We start from the raw sequence: 16,110 nt of genomic DNA, 5'->3' as shown, positions 1-16,110 counted from the left end.
TAAAGCCAGGCTGGCTTCGCAGTCACCTCCATGTTCAGTCCTTTTTGTTTTTTGGGTTTTTTTGAGACGGAGTTCTGCTCTGTCGCCTAGGCTGGAGTGCAGTGGCGCGACCTTGGCTCACTGCAACCTCCGCCTCCTGGGTTCAAGCAATCCTCCTGCCTCAGCCTCCCGAGTAGCTGGGATTACAGGAGCCCACCACCACACCTGGCTAATTTTTGTGTTTTTAGTGGAGCCTAAAACATAGTTTCATCATGTTGGCCAGGCTGGTCTCGAACTCCTGACCTCAAGTGATCCACCTGCTCTGGCCTCCCAAAGTGCTGGGATTACAGGCATGAGCCACTGTGCCTGGCTCAATGCACAGTCCTTAATTCGCTTAAGAAAATGCATCAAGGAGTGCCTTCCAAATGAGACTGGAGGTTTGGGGTAGGGGTTAGCTGTGATTTCCAGCATGGGGCTAGCTCCGCATTCATCACCCCCTCTTGCCTGCCACCTCCTTTGAGCAAAGGCTCCGCCAGCTTCTCATCTTTCAAAACCCAGCTCTGGCACCTCCTGCACCCAGAAATTCTGCTGGAACTCCTGCTAACGTTAGTTTCTCCTTCTCCCCGATGGTGCAGCACTTTGTACTATTGCTCAAACACTGCATTTCACCATGATTCAGTCAGCAAACATGTAGAGAGCACCTCGTATGTGCCAGACTCTGAGCTGGGAGGGAATAGGGAGATAGAGGCAAGTCTCCGTTCTCCAGATGCCAGGGCAACAGATACGCATTTGGCCTGACATCGTTATGCTGGGGGAACCATGACTCTGATGGAAGGGCTGCGAGAGATGATAGTTGAAGGAGGTATTTGAGAGACAAACAGACCAGGAGCAGTGGCTCACGCCTGTAATCCCAGCACTTTGGGAAGATGAATCGGGTGGATCACTTGAAGTCAGGAGATCGAGACCATCCTGACCAACATGGCAAAACCCCATCTCTACTAAAAATACAAAAAATTAGCCAGGCATGGTGGTGGGTGCCTGTAGTCCCAGCTACTCGGGAGGCTGAGGTAGGAGAATGGCGTGAACCCGGGAGGTGGAGTTTGCAGTGTAACCAAGATCGTACCACTGCACTTCAGCCTGGTCAACACAGCGAGACTCCGTCTCAAAAAAAAAAAAGAAAATTAGCTGGGCATGGTGGCAGGTGCCTGTAGTTTTAGCTACTCTGGAGGCTGTGGCATGAGAATCACTTGAACCTAGGAGGCGGAGGTTGCAGTGAGCTGAGATCGTGCCACTGCACTCCAGTCTGGGTGACAGAGCAAAACTCCAGCTCAAAAAAAAAAAAAAAAAAAAAGAAAGAGAAACAGAACAAAACTTTCAGAGTAAAAAAGCAAGTGTATGGAGTTGCAGGTGGAGAGTGCAGCACAGGCAAAGGTGTGGAGGAGGGACAGGGTAACATGGGCAAAGCAGTAGAGCCTTAGGGCTGGAGCAGGCTCATGGGAAGGGTGGCCCTGGTCAGGGATGAGGCTGGATAGGTGGGCTGGAGCCTTGAATGCCAAGCCAAGAAGCCTGCCTGCAGCAACGCAGTGGGGAGCCCTGGGAGGATGTCAGCCCAGATGTGCATGAGCAAGGCTGAGCTCTTAAGGTCACAGCTGGGCCAGTCTTCCCCTAAAGCTGAGAGTTCTGGGAACTAGGGAGGAACCTAGCCATTTCGTGGTGCCCCTCAAGCCTAGAATACAGCTGGTCTTCATAAACAACCACAGAACGGAATGGAATCGGTTGGATTGGGTTGAACTGAGCTGAGTTGGACTGGACTGGATTTTAGAAGCCCTGCCTCCCAGGTCTCAGTGCCCAGTGGCAGATGCCAGTAGAGCAGGAAGCAGGATTCTGCTCATAGCCCCTGTGCGGTGCCAGGACACAGGAAGGGCGGGTATTCTGCTCACCTTGAGGTCACCGGATATGTTGGCCCCTGCCAGGATGCCTGTGGCCGAGGGGAAGAAGATGGAGAACATTCCAAAGAAGGTGCCATCTGGACCCCGCCAGTCAGGCACCAAGTTCTGGACAAAAATGTCCGCTGGAAAAGCAAGGCCTGAGTAAGGCTCACCTGGAGGGCTTGACCCCCCCTTGCTGGGACCTGATGGGCAGGCAGCCCCTGACCATGGGATCGGGTAATCCCATCCCCCCCAATGTTCACACAATGGGCCAGATTCCTGGGCAGAGAATCCCTGTCCCCAGAGCCATGGTCAGGGCCTCGATCAGCACATACCCCGGTAGCTGAAGAAGCCTTTGGAGGCCTTGTCCTCAGATGGGGGGATCAGCGTCCCCACCAAGTAGTTGGCAAAGGAGACCATGATGACAAGGAAGAACAGCACCTGGGCCTGGGTGGGGGCGGGGAAGGACCCCAGAGGTCAGATAGTCTGGTTCTACCTCTCTGGGAAGCCCTGCCAGAAAATTATTTGCCCAGGGCCCGTTTCTCCATTATTCACTCACTCATTCATTCAACACCCATTATGCAGCAGGATCTGTTCAAGGAGTTGGGAATAGAGTTCAAGACCACCAAAGCCTCTTGTCTTGGCTGATAAATAAGGAGGATGAATTTAAAGTAAGAAGAAGTTTGGTAGGCTGAGGTGGGAGGATCACTTGAGGTCAGGAATTTGAGACCAGCCTGGCCAACATGGGGAAACCCTGTCTCTACTAAAAATACAGGCTGGATGCAGTGGCTCAAGCCTATAATCTCAGCACTTTGGGAGGCCGAGGTGGGTGCATCACCTGAGGTCAGGAGTTGGAGATCAGCCTGGCCAACATGGTGAAACCCCATCTATATTAAAAACACAAAAATTAGCCAGGCGTGGTGGTGGGCGCCTATAATCCTAGCTACTCGGGAGGCTGAGGCAGGAGAACCGCTTGAGACCAGGAGGCAGAGGTTGCAGTGAGCCGAGATCGTACCTCTGCACACCAGCCTAGGTGACAGAACGAGACTCCATCTCAAAAACAAATAAATAAATAAAGTAAGAAGAGGGAGTGTGATGGGGACTGGGTGGAGCTCATTTAGCAGGATGGCCTGGGAAGGTGTCACCAGAGAGAAGGTGTTTAGCAGACACCTAAAGTGGGAGAACGAACAAGCCAGAGAACTGTCCAGGGAAGGGCATCCGAGGAAGAGACAGGAGGCCACCCTCTGACAGCTGCAGGTCAGAGAATGTGGGGAGAGGACAGGCTGCAGGGCCCAGGTCCTGCCCTGACTGTAGGGCCTGTCCGGCCGAGTCTGCCAGCAGGATCCATGGTTCAGCTGAAGGCCACACCTCCCCAGGCTCCCTCGCAGCCATGTATGACAGCGATAGTGCAGCTTCCAGATGGTGCCACAAAAAGAAAGAGAAAAGGGAATTCCCTCCCTTTCATTTCCCCCTTCTTTGCTTTCCCTCTGACTGGAGGGCATGTGGGCATGGTGGACCAGGTAGACAAAGGCCACGCGCAGGGATGGAGGGAGCACAGGATGGAAGGAGTCTGGGTGCCCAGCCCTCTGGAGCCACCATGCCCACCCTGGGCCATGTGGAACCTAGATTGTCACACAAAAGAGATACAAAGCAGCAGAGCACGGTGGCTCACACCTGTAATCCCAGCACTTTGGGAGGCCAAGGCAGGCAGATCACTTGAGGTCAGGAGTTTGCGACCAGCCTGACCAACATGGTGAAACCCCGTCTCTACAAAAAATACAAAAATTAGCTGGGTGTGGAGGCAGGTGCCTGTAATCCTAGCTACTCAGGAGGCTGAGGCAGGAGAATCGCTTGAACCTGGGAGGTGGAGGTTGCAGTGAGCCGAGATGGTACCACTGCACTCCAGTGTGGGCATTGAGCAAGATTCTGTCTCAAAAAAGAGAAGAGAAGAGAAGAGAAGAGAAGAGAAGAGAAGAGAAGAGAAGAGAAGAGAAGAGAAGAGAAGAGAAGAGAAGAGAAGAGGACCAGGGAGGGCCCAGGCCTGGCGACCCCCGCTTTTCCACGTGACCACCTCCACGTCCCCCTCCTCCATGGCCTCCTCACCTTGGACTCCCACTCCATGCCGGCCAGGGAGATGGCCAGCAGCACAGTGACGGAGACCACGCCAATGATGCGGATGTCATTAATGGGGTCCACAATGGGTGCCCCATACTCCTGGGAAGGGAAAATGGGCCACGCTGCAAGCCACCCTCTGAACTCCCCATCCCCCAGACTCTGCCCACCTAGGAGGCACCTCCTGTGGGGTGCACTCTTCTAGGACGACATTAACTCAAGCACCACCCCTGCCATTGTGTCCGCAAAGCAGCTGCTGCATGGGCCTGGACAATGTGGCCCTAAAGGCCACATACCACCCCCCGCAAAGGGGACTTCTGGGAAAGGAATGGTCTTTATTGGTGAGATTGTCACTCTCACCCACAGTGATGAGGCTGTGGTTCCTGATGGGTGAAGTCAGGCAGGGAGCAGGAGGGCCCCGCCTAGATGGGGCGGAGGAGAGTGCAGTGGGCTCCCCGGATCCCTCTACCCAGGGTCCAGGCCCCGGCCTCACCTGGAGCAGGTCCCGCACAGTCTCTGCAAAGCCCACGGTGTGCATGGCCACACCCACGGCATTGGCGAAAGCGAAAATGAGGCCAATGGAGCCCCCAAGCTCTGGGCCCAGACTCCGGGAGATGAGGAAGTAGGTGCCACCTATCAGGGCAGAGTCGGGAACCATGAAACCAGAGGAGTCGGTTCGCTGGGGTGGACTCGGGGCAGGCAGAGGCCAGGAGAGGGTGGCCATGGGACCCAAGGCGCAGGAGACAGCTGAGGCCATCTCGTGGTGTAGACAGCCTGCCTAGAGCCCTCTCCTGGAACCACAGGAGCAGCTGGGTGTCCCATTGGGTTGGGGAAGTTGGGAGTCCTGTTCCCAGGATTAGCAGCCCACGAGAGGAGGGCCTTGGTGGGAAGGGGGATGGCCCACCTGACTTGACCTTGCCGTTGGTGGAGATGGCCGAGATGGAGAGGCCTGTGATGGAGGTCACTGTGACCGATAGCAGGATGATGATCCAGGTCAGGACTGCAGGGAGCACCCAAAGCTTAGGCAGGGCATTTCCCGGGGAGGAGCCCCGGTTTGCCTACTCATTCACCACACAACCTACGTTCATCTCCCTTCTCTGAGCTTCAGTTTTCTCATCTGAAAAATGGGTCTCTGTCACTTTGGGAGGCTGAGGCGGGCAGTTCACAAGGTCAGGAGTTCAAGACCAGCCTGACCAACATGGCGAAACCCCGTCTCTACTAAAAATACAAAAATTAGCTGGGCATGGTGGCACATGCCTGTAATCCCAGCTACTTGGGAGGCTGAGGCAGAGAATTGCTTGAACCAGGGAGGCAGCAATTGCAGTGAGCCGAGACCACGCCACTGCACTCCAGCCTGGGGCGATAGAGCGAGACTTCATCTCAAAAAAAAAAAAAAAATGGGTCTCTGTCTACCTCCTGCCATACTCTGAATAGCCAGGGAGCCCTTGAGCCAGCATTTGTTGGATTGTTAGGCATGAGGGGGAAGCTACCCTCATTTAATAATAAAAAATAAAGTAGCAGTTACCACTCTGTGATCACCTCTGGGAGCCAAATCTGTGCTGTTTTTACCTGCATCCTGTAAATCCCGCAACGGCTCCATGAGGTATGTTCTGTTATCACCCTCATTTTCCTAATGAGGAATCCAGGGCTCAGAGAGGTGAAGAAACTTGCCCAAAGTCACACAGCAGGCTACAGAGCAGCTGTAGGCTACAAAATGAAGCTTTTTTTTTTTTTTTTTTTTTGAGATGGAGTCTCATACTCTGTCACCCAGACTGGAGTGCAGTGGCGTGATCTCGGCTCACTGCAATCTCTGCCTCCCAGGTTCAAGCAATTCTCTGCCTCAGCCTCCCGAGTAGCTGGGATTACAGGCACCCGCCAATCAAGCCTGGCTAATTTTTTTATATTTTTAGTAGAGACAGGGTTTCACCATGTTGGCCAGGCTAGTCTTGAACTCCTGACCTTGTGATCCACCTGCCTCAGCCTCCCAAAGTTCTGGGATTGCAGCCTCCCAAAGTGTGAGCCGCTGAGCCCGGCCAGAGGGCAACTTTCTAACCTGCATGCTTCGAGGTAGAAATGAGCTCTGAGAGGTTAAGTGGCTTACTGAGGGCAAATAGCCCTTAGGCCTACTGACCCCATGTCCAGCGTGCCTCTGCCACACCCCCCGACCCCTGTCACTGCAGGGGCTTGAGACGGCACCAGGGAGGAGCAGGCCTGGCCCTTTGGTCTCTGCAGCTCAAGTTTAATCCTGGCAACCTCGGGGCCTGGGAAGAACAGGATTCAGGCAGGCCCTCCCTCCTCTTCCCCAGAGGGGCACTCACCGATGCCTGCCTGGGCCGTAATCCAGGGCAGCCGCAGGTAGAGGATCACGCCCCAGATGTTGAGCATGCAACGAATCTGGGAGGACAGGGGGGTCAGAGGGCACCTGGGTGGACACCCCAAGGCCAAACAACAAGTCCCTGTCCCTTGCTATGGCAGGGTATCAAGCACCTAGGCCCTGGGGACAACTGGGTCCCTTCTTCACCCACGTCAGTAGGTTCCGAGTCTGGTTCTATGGGACAAGAGGGTGAGAGGCACCCAGAGACCCACCTATCCCTCCCACCTATTTTCCCGCCCTCCCATTGAGGCCTGACGCTGGGCTACGAGCACTGTCCCCCCTCACTGTATCCATCCCAAGCCCAGGATCCTGTGTCTGCCAGGCACGACCATGGCCCCAGTGGTCGGCAGTTGATCCAGAGCCTGGCATTTACAGGGAGCTCAGCAAATGCCAGGTGAGCCAGTGCCCCATGTACAAGCAGATACCAGAGCTCAGGGGGCTGTGACTTCAGCTTCCAAATTTAAAGCAAAACCAAAGGCCGAGATGGAGGCTGAAGCTTCCAGGTGGGAGGGGCTGGTGTAGCTGCCGGCCCCACTGAGTTGCAGGGCCGTTCCCGGCTCTGGCAACACAGCCCGGGAGGGAGATCCCAGCTCTGAATATGAGCATCTGGGGGTCGGGGAGGGCTCGTGGTTCAGATGGAGAAACAGAGGCACAGCAAGTTGGCAGTGTTAAGATCAGAACCCCAGCCTCCTGCCTCCCAGAGCAGGGCTAAAGCCTTCTACATCCCATGAGATCCCCTCTGTAAAGTCCCATAATGTCTCCAAAGCCAAATGTACTTGATTCTCTACTGTCTGGAAACTTAATCCTGCTCTACACTACAGCAAACCTTTTCCTTCCCTTCATGGAGGAGAAAAACACATTTACTGAATTGTGTGTTTAGTGCAGCCCCCTGGTGGCTTTTTAGGGAAATACAGTTTCTTCTAATTACTTCCTGGCAGGCAATAATCTATTATTGATTGATCTATTAACTCATTGAATTCATTGTACAGATGGGAAACTGAAGCCCCACCAGGGCCTGAGAGTCAGAGCTGAGCCTGGATGGAGCTCTGCCACCCCACCCCCATTTCTGGACATCAAGCAGCACCCACACCCCACTCACCATCACCCCCTTGACCCAGCCGAAGCGCACGGGCTCCTCGGGGTTCTTCTCGCTGCTGGTGCCTGCCTCGTCCTCCACCAGCCCATCAGTCATCTCGTGACTGGGCCGGCTGTCAAAGGCCAGGGCGTGCAGGTGTCTGCCTTCCTGCTGGCAGCCCAGAGACCACGAGTCAGGCAGGTAGGGGTGCTAGGGACGGCGACTCTGCATCCAGCCCACTGACCTGCACCACTGTGCCCCATACCGGGCACCCCCCGGCCCCTCAGCCCACTGGGTGTTGAGCTGCTTGAGGGGCTTTTAAAATACTCCCTAGGCCAGGAGCGGTGGCTCATGCCTGTAGTCCCAGCACTTTGGGAGGCCAAGGTGGGTGGATCGCTTGAGCTCAGGAGTTCAAGACCAGCCTGGGCAACAAGGTAAAACCCTGTCTCTACTAAGAAATACAAAAATTAGCTGGGCATGGTGGCATGCACCTGTAGTCCCAGCTACTCGGGAGGCTGACATAGGAGGATCTCTTGAAGCCAGGAGGTGGAGGTTGCAGTGAGCCAAGATCAGATGCCACGGGAGACTGGGAGTCCTGGGCGCTCATAACACCTCTTCCCCCTGGGACAGCAGTGGTCTTGGAAGTGATTAGGCAGTTGCCCAGCCTTGTAACGGGGGACAGGATTATTATCACCCTGGAGAGGTGAAAGCTTGTCCAAGGCCACATAGTTGGTCCCTGGAGGGCTGGGTCTTGAAACCAGGCCTCTACCTCTGGGGCACTGGGAGGTCTCCTGGTTTGTGCCCCAAGTGACTGATGCCCTCCTCTGGGGCTTTCTTCCTGGCACTTCATCTCAGTGTGGAGCAAAGGGCCATGTCTTGGTTTGCTCTAGGGTGGGGAAAAGTCCTGTCAATTTGTCAAGTCTTAGCTTCAGAATCAAGAACAATTCTGGGCTGGGCATGGTGGCTCATGCCTGTAATTCCAGCGCGTTGGGAGGCCAAGGTGGGTGAATCCTTTGAGGTCAGGAGTTCGAGACCAGCCTGACCAACGTGGCAAAATCCTATCTCTACTAAAAATACAAAAATTAGCTGGGCATGGTGGTGCACGCCTGTAATCCCAGCTACTCGGGGGGCTGAGGCAGGAGAATCACTTGAACCCAGCAGGTGGAGGTTCCAGTGAGCCGAGATTGCACCACTGCACTCCAGCCTGGGTGACAGAGCCGGACTCTGTCTCCAACAACAAAAAAAAAAGAAAGAAAGAAAAAGAAAAAAGAACAATTCTGCCCAATTGTCACATGGGAAAAGGGAGGCCAGACAAGGGTCATGACAATCCAGTTTCCAGCCCTCCACTCTTCACAGTCCAGCCTCCCAGGCAGCAAGCCTGGCGAGCCCCCTGTCTGAGGTGAACCTTCCCAGGCCCGTCTTTCCCTATCTCTTTCAGGTGTGTGCAACCTGCTTGCATGCTTCTACTCACTGGAAGCTCATTACCTCTCTAGGCCTCCCACTCTACCTTTGGGGTTCTAGTGATTGGCTGATAGACATTCCAACATGTGTGCAGAGTTCTGCAGTTTCACTATTTCACTGGGGCCTCTCAATCCAGGAAGAAGACACTCCTCCATCCCCATGGCACAGATGACAGAACCGAGACCCAGAGAGGTTAGGTAACTGTCTCGAGGTCACACAGCAGGGAAGTGGCCAGTCTTCTGAGATAGCACTTACCTTGAGGAAGGAGTGCAGGTCGGCCAGTGTGGGCCGGACCTTCCGGGGCTCCCCAGGCTGGGTGCTGTTGGCATAGTGCTCATACGCGGGCACCACATCGATCGTGTTGTAGCCGAAGGTACGCATGCAGAAGGTGCTGCCGTGGGTCAGGTGGCTGGGGTGGCTGCTGTCACAGGCAGCTGGTGGAGACGGCTCATCACTGCTCAGCAGCGTGCTGATGGTGAAGCGCCCGCTACACAAAGTAGCGTCCCCAGGCGTCTCTGTGGAGGGCAGTTCTGCCATTGTCGCCTGGGTGTCCAGGGTCGGCAAGGACACATAGGGTGGTTTTATAGGCTGCGTCTGCACTGGGGAGGAGGCAGGGAGGTTGGCCTAAACTGCCTGTGGCTGGTGAGCAGGCTCCCCAGACAGGGCGGGAGGCAGAGCACCATTTGATTGTGGAGATAGAGGACTCGCCTTGGATCTGCAGGGCTGGGCTGGCCCAAAGCCAGCCACTCCCTGAGTCCTGGAGTGGCTCCTCTGAGTCTGGGGGCAGCAGAGATCTCCAGCCAGGACCCAAGAAGGAACAGCTGTCAGAGAGGACCCTGAGGGGTCCTATAAGGGATCCTAGAGATAGCCTGGTGGCCTGAGGACACACTATGGGTCCTACTCTATGAGAGCTCAAAAACCTCTCATATTAGTATTTGGTTTTAAAAAATTTATTTAGGGCAGGGCATGGTGGCTCATGCCTACAATCCCAGCACTTTGGGAGGCCGAGATGGGCGGATCACCTGAAGTAGGGAGTTCGAGACCAGCCTGACCAACATGGAGAAACCCCGTCTCTACTAAAAATACAAAATTAGCTGGGTGTGGTGGCGCATGACTGTAATCCCAGCTACTTGGGAGGCTGAGACAGGAGAATTGCTTGAACCCAGGAGGCAGGAGGCGGAGGTTGTGGTGAGCCGAGACTACGCCATTGCACTCCAGCCTGGGCAACAAGAGCGAAACTCTGTCTCAAAAAAAAAAAAAAATTTTATTTTGTATTGGGAGGCCTAGGTGGACAGATCACCTGAGGTCGGGAGTTCGAGACCAGCCTGGCCAACATGGTGAAACCACGTCTCTACTAAAAATAAAAGAAATTAGCTGGGCATAGTGGCCGGCACCTGTAATCCCAGCTACTTGGGAGGCTGAGGCAGGAGAATTGCTTGAACCAGGAGGCAGAGGTTGCAGTGAGCTGAGATTGAGCCATTGCACTCCAGCCTGGGCAACAGAGAGAGACTCTGTCTCAAAAAAATAAAGAAAGAAAAATAAATTTTTAAATTATTATTTAGTAGTTTTGAATAGATGAATTACATAATTTTTTTTGAGATAGGGTCTTCCTCTGTCACGCAGGCTGGAATACAGTGGCACAATCACAGCTCACTGAAGCCTCACCCACCAGAGCTCAAGAATCCTCCCTCCTCAGCCTCCCAAGTAGCTGGGGCCACAGGCACACACCATCATATTTGGCTAATTTGTTTTTACTTTTTGTAGAGATGGGGTTTCAAGTCACCCCAACCACCCCACCCTGGTTACCCAGGCTGGTCTCAAACTCCTGACTCAAGTGAGTCGCCTACCTCAGCCTTCCACCTCCCAAAGTGTTGGGATTGCAGGCGTGAGCCACTGCACCCAGCTGGTATAACATTTCAAAAGATGTACACACACACACCCAAAGTTAGTCTCTTTAGCTCCAACCTGTCTCCCAACATCTATGTGTCCCTCCAGAGACATCTCAGTATATTTACAAGTAACTTCAAACCAGAGTTCAGCAGGTCAGAATTGGAATCCATATCCACCAATAGACTGACAAGCCCTGGGGCTTGGGACCAGCTGGTGGCCTCCAGGGCCCCTAGGCACCACCCAAAGTGTGGGTTTCCCTGGGCTCTGCCTGCAGGGCCATTGGGTTATAAAGCCTGGGGAGCCAGCGCCTTTCCTGGTTCCTGAAACCATCCCAGACAAGGCACCCCAGCTCCCATAGGAGCAGTCCCCCTACCAGTGCTGGACCAGGTCAGGACCCAATTTTGCCAGCACTCTGAGGCCACACCTTGAATGCTGGTGGCATGGGAGCAGCACTCTCGTTACCAGAGATGCAAGAGGGGAGTCAGGGTCTTGAGAGATGAGTTAGTGGGCACACACTTGATTTGTCACCAGAAATGGAAGGCGTATTTTCCCAGCTGTTATGAGGGCTCTCAGTGTCAGCCCCTATGGTGCTGGCCTCACCTGTGGTCACCTTTCTTCTCAGAGGCCAGCATTCAATGACTGACGGATATGGGTATAAAGACCTGGCACCCTGCCCTAGCTGAGGCTTTGGGTATACACCGAAGCTTACTTCTCCCTCTGTCCAGCCCTGCTTCCTTCCCTTCTACCCACAAGTACTGACCCCAAGAGGCTCCCTGTTGAATGCCCTGCACACACTCCCCAATCTTGGAGTCTGCTACTCAGAAGTGGGGTGACCTAGTGGCTCACAAGAAAATCACTGATCTCTTTGTCACCTCTGCTGAGTTTCCCATCTTGTTGCCATTCACCCAACAAACCTTTACTGACCACCCACCATGCCATGGGTGGCGATAGGAGCCAAGGACACCCATGGTGGGCATTGTGCCCATGCTCACGAAGCTGCTCAGTTCGTGAGGGAAATCAGTGTGGAAACAGATCAGCCCAGCTGTGTAGTGAGGGTAGCAATGGGAGAGATGTCCCTGGAGGAGGGTCAGAGTAGGGACAGCCAGGGAAGGCTTCCTGGAGGAGGGGACCCCTGACCTGATTCTTAGAGAATAAGTTGCTCTTCCTGGAGGCAGGGGATAGAAAGGCCATCGCCAGCTCTAGACATCTGAGCTTGGCTTATGCTCTGGCTCTGGTCATCCTTGGGAAGGATACGGAGGGACACACCTCCTCTCCCTCCGTAGCCCTGCCTCTTAGACTTGGGCTTACAGAGTTCACACAGGTCCCCCACAGGACTGGCTCTACAGTGCTCGAAATCCTTAGGGCTCCATGACCCCCAACAGCAAGTCAGCACTGGGTGATTGAGAACTCACAGGTAGGCCTGGCTGGCTCACTCTGTCCCCCTTGCTAACCCTCTTACTCCTCGTTCAGAGGTACTGGGGACAGGTGTACCTACTCAGCTGTAGGGCCAGGCAGAACGGGTAGGTGAAATGCTCAGCCGGTGTTAGGGCAGCAAACACTGTTGGGGAATCCACCTCCAAGATGAGGGTCTAGGAGTCCCACACAATCATGGATAAGTTTTCATACGTCAGTGCACTTTTCTGGGGAGGAGACAGAAATTTCATCCACCTTGTTAGACTCACAAAGGCAGGGATCTGGCCCTGTTTTGTTCAGTGATAATCCCAGGCAACAAAACAGTACAGAGTGGGTATTCAACAAACGCTTGTTGAATTATGAAGGGGACGCAGAAGCAAAGAGGGCAAAGGACGGCTCCATGGAAATCCTTGGCTGACAGAATGACCCCAAGCAGGGTTGATGAAACTGGCCACTCCACAGGCCCTCTCAGCTCAGCATTCAGCCTCTGGTTTCGCATCTAGAGGTGAGCTGAGGATAACAGGACCTCAATGACAAACCCCAAAGGTTACGATCACTGTGCACTTTTTTTTTTTGCAAAGCTTATACATTTACCATAGGTGTTAATTTTTAAGTCTTCTCAGGGCACCTCTTAATGACCCACAGGCCTCCCTACCCACTTCCCTGGATTCCCAGCCCCTCCTCAGAGAGGCATCTGCCAGTGGGGCCGAAGGCTTGAGGGCCCCACCCTGGTTTTGTTAGGGGAGAGGATTTGTGGAGGCCTCTCTCTGCTCAGTCCCTCATGGGGCCCTCGGGGCAGATCTTATCGCTCATCTCCCTCTTAAACTGCCATTTGTCTGGCGAAAATCACAGCTGCCCTTTATCCGCTCACACCATTCCTACACACCCTGTCCCTGGGCAACTGTGGAAAATTCCTGATTAAGATCTCACAGAAGAAGGAGCCTGAAGGGGCCCGGGCTGGTTTCCAGCAGCGCTGTGGCCCTGGGCAGAGTAAGGGGCCCTGACTGTGCTTGCCAAGGGTGACCTTGGGCAAGTCACTCGCTCCTCCCTCCAGAAAACCCTGGCCTGTTCAGCTCCAAAGTCCCTTTCTGTTCAGCAGGGGGACATTTGCTTCTTCAAGAAACCTCTTCTGCCCCTCTGCCTCTCTATGGGGTAATATAGGGTTTTAGCAGGTCCCCTCGAAGGACTCATCAACAGGACATGCTGAGAGACTGTCAGACACCTTGTCCCGAAGCACAGATCCCCAGGAAGGGGAAGTTGCATTTGGATGGAATTTAATCAATTTCAGAAATGTTTACAGAGGCACTCTTTTTGATGGTCAGTGGGGACGCAGTGCTAGGTCAAACACAGTCCCTATCTTTCAGGACTCTGGCTTCCGGGAGAACCCATGGGCCAGGCCCTTCTGATCTGAGGTTCTATGTGCCTGGAGCAAAGCCCTTGATTTGGCTGCAGAGAGTCTCAGTTCTGGCCGTTTCTGTGTGACTTTGAGCATGAAACTGACTTGGGTGAACCCCAGCTTTGCAGCAGCAAAATGGAAATGCCTCCTCTACCAGTGCCAGGCATCCCTCTCCCCTGGCTGAGTGCAGTGGGCCCTTCGGATCTCCTGGATCTCAGACAGAACAGGAGCAGTGAAGAAGCGGAAACTCTCAGCTGTCAGGAAACTGGAGAAGCGGAAATCCCAGAGAAGCAGAAACCCCAGATGCAGGTCCTGAAACGCTAAGGACAGAAGGCCCTGCTGCAATCTCAGGGCCTCCTGTCTTTGCGGCTACAGAGGCAACTCGGCATTTATTGTGTTCCTCCTGTGTACTGAGCACTGAACCTCACAGCCTAACCTGGCAGATAGACCAGCAAGGAGATCATGCAACTGGCCAGCAGAGGAGGAAGGCTGTCCAGAGGAAGGAGGGGAGAGGGGAGGGTAGGTGTGTGGGTGAGGATGGAGGGGAGTTGAGGACAGGGGAGAGGAGGGAAAGGAGCTCAGGAGGGGTGTGGTCAGTGCAGGGGGAGAGGCAGTGGGACTGAGGCCCACACAGTGCTGTGGGGTGGGGAAAGGAGGGAAGAAATGGTGGCAGATGAGGCTAAAAGGGATCTAATTGTTTCTTCACTCCACTGCGTTTATTGAGTCCCTACTGCATACCACGCCCTGTGCTAGGCAAGGAAGGCACCACAGGGAACAAGACACAGACCCTGCCCTCCTAGAGCTCACATTCTAATGGGAGATTCTGTGGACCTGAGCAAGAGGAGGTGAGGGGCAAACATCAGAGTTTTTTGAAAGCTGCAGGTGATTCTGAGGAGCGGTCTGGGCTGAGATCCAGCGGGTTGCAGAGGACAAGCTTTCACACACAGACTCCCACCCCAACCCCATCCCCAGGTCCTTGCGTCCGGCCCGGTCCCACGAGGCTCGCCTGGAGAGGATGGGTATGATGCAACCCTGGTGTCGTGAAATAGCCGGGTAAGAGGATGCGCTGCTCGTCGGCCTGATTCACAACACCAGCTGCAGCAACGATACCAGAACTCCGCCGGCTTCCTCCTCTGGGGTGTGGCTCCTCTGGTTTTGAGACAGTGATGAACCCATACAACATGTTCCCCAACCAATGGCTGCCCCAGGCCAGTATGGCACCAGGGCCCAGGGGTGCACAGGGTGGAATCTGGGTCCCTGCCCACAAGGGCTCACAGACTTGATGCTTGTGGGGAAGAGGGGAACACACATAAAAAAAAAAACCTGTACAATGCAGGGGATGCAGAGAAACAATGGAGGTACAGGGCACTGGGAAGGCCTGGGAAGCCAGAGGCTGGACTGCAACCTCCTCAGCAACCAGGACCAAGAAATTGAGCCTTGAAGATGGGTGCAGGGGCTCACACCTGTAATCCCACCACTTTGGGAGGCTGAGGCAGGTGGATCATGAGGTCAGGAGATCAAGACCAGCCTGGCCAAGATGGTGAAACCTCATCTCTACTAAAAATACCAAAATTAGCCGGGCGTGGTGGCAGGCACCTGTAATGCCAGCTACTCGGGAGGCTGAGGCAGCAGAATCGCTTGAACCCAGGAGGTGGAGGTTGCAGTGAGCCGAGATCGCGTTACTGCACTCCAGCCTGGGCGACAGAGTGAGACTCCGTCTCAAAAAAAAAAAAAAAAAAAAAAAGCAAGAAAGAAATTGAGCCTTGAGGAGCCCACAGGTGTGTCTATTGCAGTCCTGGTCCTCTACCTGGACAATGTTATAGCACTTTGACACTAAAGTGCTTTAAAGTACTTGAAGCTATCGATAGCTAAAGCCAACAAGGAAACATACATGATGAGTTAAAACATTTTCATTGTTAAAGGGACTCCCAACCAGGTGTGGTGGCTTAAGCCTGTAATCCCAGCTCTTTGGGAGGCTGAGGCGGGAGGATTGCTTGAGCCCAGGAGTTCAAGACCAGCCTGGGCAACATAGAGAATCCCGTCTCTACAAAAAAATTTAAAGATTAGCCAGGCATAGTGGTGCACGCCTGTGGTTCCAGCTACTTGGGAGGCTGAAGTGGGAAGATTACTTGAGCCCAGGAGGTTGAGGCTGCAGTGAACTGTGTTTGCCAGGCTCTAGTCTGAGATCTTGTCTAAAAAAAAAAAAAAAAAAAAAGAAAAAAGGAAAAGAAAGGAGTACTCCTAGTTCCTTTTTCTTCATGGACAGACTTAAAAAAAAAAAAAATCTTATCTAGCCAACATTCATTCCACACGTATAGATATGCATTAAACACAATCTGGCTATTTTGAAGGACACACAGAAGGATAAGGCATGGTCATAGTCCTCAGGAGCATACCATTCATCAGGGGAGGTAAGGCCAACAAACAGCCATAAGCCAAGGCAGGAATACATAAATCCCTGGATAAATGCTACACGGGTTCA

The 16,110-nt window shown here is 53.8% G+C and overlaps 1 protein-coding gene across 4 annotated transcripts in view; it reads right to left on the bottom strand.

Annotated features, from left to right (window-relative positions):
* The window catches only part of SLC12A3 (solute carrier family 12 member 3), a 48,632-nt gene extending 39,147 nt beyond the window's left edge, over positions 1-9,485 (bottom strand). For 2 of the 4 annotated variants that reach the window (XM_025370646.1, XM_025370648.1), the window contains exons 1-8: positions 9,185-9,485; positions 7,493-7,636; positions 6,338-6,413; positions 4,924-5,019; positions 4,513-4,652; positions 4,011-4,121; positions 2,243-2,354; positions 1,920-2,050 (exon numbers count right to left, since the gene is read on the bottom strand). In XM_025370646.1, coding sequence (XP_025226431.1) covers positions 1,920-2,050; positions 2,243-2,354; positions 4,011-4,121; positions 4,513-4,652; positions 4,924-5,019; positions 6,338-6,413; positions 7,493-7,636; positions 9,185-9,466 — 1,092 coding nt within the window. In that variant the 5' untranslated portion in view covers positions 9,467-9,485. Of the gene's footprint in view, positions 1-1,919; positions 2,051-2,242; positions 2,355-4,010; positions 4,122-4,512; positions 4,653-4,923; positions 5,020-6,337; positions 6,414-7,492; positions 7,640-9,184 lie in introns of all 4 variants that reach the window. The other 2 variants (XM_025370645.1, XM_025370647.1) reach the window with 1 other exon arrangement.
* Positions 9,486-16,110: the final 6,625 nt, after the last annotated feature.

This window comes from Theropithecus gelada, chromosome 20 (genome assembly GCF_003255815.1).
Source record: "Theropithecus gelada isolate Dixy chromosome 20, Tgel_1.0, whole genome shotgun sequence".
Lineage (NCBI taxonomy): Eukaryota > Metazoa > Chordata > Mammalia > Primates > Cercopithecidae > Theropithecus > Theropithecus gelada.
The sequence above is the reverse complement of the archived record's forward strand: the minus strand, read 5'-3'. Positions and strand labels throughout refer to the sequence as shown.